The sequence below is a fragment of the Solanum stenotomum genome, chromosome 12 (assembly GCF_019186545.1).
Source record: "Solanum stenotomum isolate F172 chromosome 12, ASM1918654v1, whole genome shotgun sequence".
NCBI lineage: Eukaryota > Viridiplantae > Streptophyta > Magnoliopsida > Solanales > Solanaceae > Solanum > Solanum stenotomum.
In genome coordinates this window covers 3,099,350-3,102,842 of record NC_064293.1, presented here as the reverse complement: position 1 = coordinate 3,102,842, position 3,493 = coordinate 3,099,350, and the positions used below count along the sequence as shown (strand labels likewise).

Here is a 3,493-nt window from a genome sequence, read left to right as displayed (position 1 = left end):
GACTAAGGTAAGTTCTAGTTATGTTTCTAGGTTTAAACTGATTAAAATCTCATGATTTAGGGTCTAAACGACGTATCTTAGGGGTTAAACGAAATAGGAAAAGACCAAAAGACCCTTGAATTAGCTGCTGTCGGAGTGACTGACGGACCTGACTGACGGTCCGTCAATCAATCGATGGTCCGTCGATTGGGTCTGTAGGTCGAGTCTACCCGACAGGGCTTCACTAAAACGGGTATAACTTTTTACTCGGAGGTCAGAATTTAGCAAACTCGGTGGCGTTGGAAAGATAATTCAATTATATTTCTAACCATAGTTCATGGGACACATAATTCATTTTGTGCTAAGAGTTATGACCATCTGAAGTTGACCCATCAGAATTTTCAGCTAACTGGCTGTTGATCCTCATCTACGGTCAGACCTACGGACCGTGGATCGAATGACGGTCCGTGATGGTCGACCGTAGTTTGTGTCAGAGGCTGGTAAGGGAAGTCTCGATCCACGGACACAGACCACGGACCGTGGTCTGATCTACGAACCGTAGGTCTGTCCGTGAGTCGGGACTTAGCCAATTTTTCTGAGCTGGCTGGGGAGGGGTTGCAGTGGCGAACCACGGACCACCAGCACGGGCCGTGGTCTGACCTATGGTCCGTGGATGGTGACCATAAGTTGCATCTGCAACTTCTCATAATCTGCATTTTTGTCTATTTTGAATACGGGGTGTTACACTGGCATTGGAAAGCAACTCCATTTTCTTATCTTCATGCGCCTTGTCAACAAAATTAGAGTGTTCTTGATCATAAGAAGTAACATGATCAAAAAGAGAATCTACCAAGCTCTTCAATAGTGAAAGATCTAATAAATTCATCTCACTCATCTCTGTGAAATTATCACAAATATCATCTTTCTAAGATGAAATATTGTCTAGAGAAGTTTTGGAAAGTTTTCCACAAATCTCTTCCCAAATACCCAAGATGTACTTCCTTTTGTGGTTGAACACAACACCTTTCCCTTCGTAGACAGACATAGCTCCATTACTCTTTGGGAAAACTCGAGAAAGCTCATTGGAATTAGAAGTCAACCCTTTTAAAGTTTGGCTACGAGAAGTAGATGACGTCTTTTGTTCTTGCTTGGTATTTGAAATTGATTTTGCCTTAGGTCTTGATATTGCAGAAGTCTCATCGCTAAATTGTAGCCTTTCACGTGGCGATCCTAGTGGAAGCAGCTTTGACCTACAAGTGAAAAGGGCGGGTTAGCAAAGTCATTTTATTCAAAAAAAAAAAAAGGAAAGAAAATCTTGTCACTCTGAATTGTCAATGATCTTGAAGGACTATCGACACTTTGGACTTCTACAACTCTTAAATCAACCACTTTAGCCCCAGATGGTTCAACCCTTTGACTCTTCCAACATCGATCCTTGCTAGTTTTGTTTGTTTCTTGAAAGGCCCGTTTACTAGAGAAGAGAAATTGGGGACATTTTTCTTTTTCAGTAGAAGTATGAACTACTTGTTTCTTAGATGCCTTAAAGGAGTTAAGCTTCTTACTTTGATGTTGGGGAGCAAGTGGTGTCTTAACTTTTGAAGGTGTCTTCTCAATAGCTTGACTTTTGTCTTCTAAAAGGGTAACAAATTTTAACCCAGCTTTCTCCACCATAACATCCAAATTATCCTCAAGAAACATTCCATAGGATCTCTCCCACCAAGATGAATATTGGGTAGTACAAAGCTTCTTTGCAGAAGCTACCGCAGGAGGAAATGTCGCTTTAGACATAGTTGCATGTGATATGCAAATGCGCCAATATCTAAGGCCTTCATCGAACGACTCGGCACAAATATCATTTTCTAAATAGCCAAGAATATCTTGATGAAGACCAAATTGACGACTAAATCGGTGCGGACTATATGGCTCAATGACAAAGGAACATCCCCTCCTCAATGGAAGATAATTAAAACGAAGGCTCATAAAATAAGCTAGCTCTAACTCTGGTGCTTTTCCATCATCAATATGATAAGTTGGGTGAGGCATACTAAGCATGGTTGCATTCCATACAATACTTCCCCCGTTGAACACGCTTTCTTGCCTCATCTTTGTCAAAAAACCTTGTAGCACCTTCCCCAGAATATACCACCATTTGTGGTAGAGAAGGTCCACTAGTAAGAGGATAGTGTGTCTTAAGATAATAAGCAAGTCAACCATAAACATAGTGGATAAGAAAACAAACTCTTATATGGTCTAACTGTGAAGAAGTTGACATTTTATTTAAGCCATGATATATGCTCGCTAAGACCGAAACCGCAAGGCTAACCCTTCTACCCCTCGCCATTACTTGCCATCTTGAAAGTTTCAGGCCGAATGAAATTCCCTTCTTCAGACGGAAATACAAAGGCACACAACCAACATGACAAAAAGGTCGTCAGATAAGTCTCATATTTTTGATGTTTCGTTCCAAGCTTAGAAAATACCATCTCGGAAGAAACAGGCGTGGGGAAGAGTCTGCAACAAAATCAATTGAATAGACAGAGAAGCCCGGTAAGCCTTGAGTACTTAACCATGTGTTTATCTCAGTAGGTATCTCACCTGTGGATTATGATTAGATGACAGACGTCAAGATTTCTTCTCTTTCCTTAGGGGAGCTAGCTCATATTTAAGATCTTTCTTGCACCAAAATTGTATCCATTCACTAAAAGAGACCCTTATATTACCATTATTTTCCTCTTTAAGATGATGAAAAGCAACAAACACACACTCACAAGTTCGGGGGAGAAATCTTTCCCTCCAGTCATCAAAACATGTAAGTTCTGTGGCATTAGGTATCACTTCTTTGTAAGGGACTCCGCTAATTGGCAAGCCACCAAGAATATGCAAATATCAAAGAGATATGGATGCTTCTCCAATAGAGTCGATGTAAGTAATGTATTTGTTTGAGGGCACCAAGCCTCACAAAAGGCTTGTATAATATTGGAGTTCCGATCATAAGTAAAAAGAGAAGCAAATACAACATCACGAATATAAGCATTGTTTAGACTTTGCCCATTTTTGCTTAAGACATCTTTTGTCCATTCCAGTATCCCGGAATGCAATGATATTCACCTTCAAGCACAATGTTGTCTCCCCAACGTAATTCCTCTTGAATCATGCAGCGACCTATATTTGAAAGAGTGCTTGCAATATTTGTACGTTGAGGATTTGATTTCTCAAGATACCACACTTTGGAGGCTTTATTAGATTTGTGATTGTATTCGGATGTCCAACTTCTCATATGAAGCGTGTTCCTCAATTGTGGCCATGGATCAACATAACGACTAACTAAAGAATCCTAGACCAAAAACTTAGTCTCCACCGTGCTACCCTCTGTTTCAATGATGAGATATTTCAGTTGAGAAGAGGGGAATGTATAATCCTTGAAGAAAACCATTGTTCAAACTGCAAAAAAAATGTTAATATTTATTTATAATGATGCACAAAAGAAGATAAAACTTGAAAAAAAGGGTAGTTA

At 39.9% G+C, this 3,493-nt stretch overlaps 1 protein-coding gene across 1 annotated transcript; it reads right to left on the bottom strand.

Annotated features, from left to right (window-relative positions):
* Positions 1 to 904: 904 nt before the first annotated feature.
* On the bottom strand, positions 905 to 1,767 carry LOC125846989 (uncharacterized). The gene is made up of 2 exons (XM_049526708.1): positions 1,274 to 1,767; positions 905 to 1,214 (listed from the first exon to the last, which is right to left on the bottom strand). The coding sequence occupies exons 1-2, from the start codon at positions 1,765 to 1,767 to the stop codon at positions 905 to 907; spliced, it is 804 nt and encodes a 267-aa protein (XP_049382665.1).
* Between the last annotated feature and the right edge of the window lie 1,726 nt (positions 1,768 to 3,493).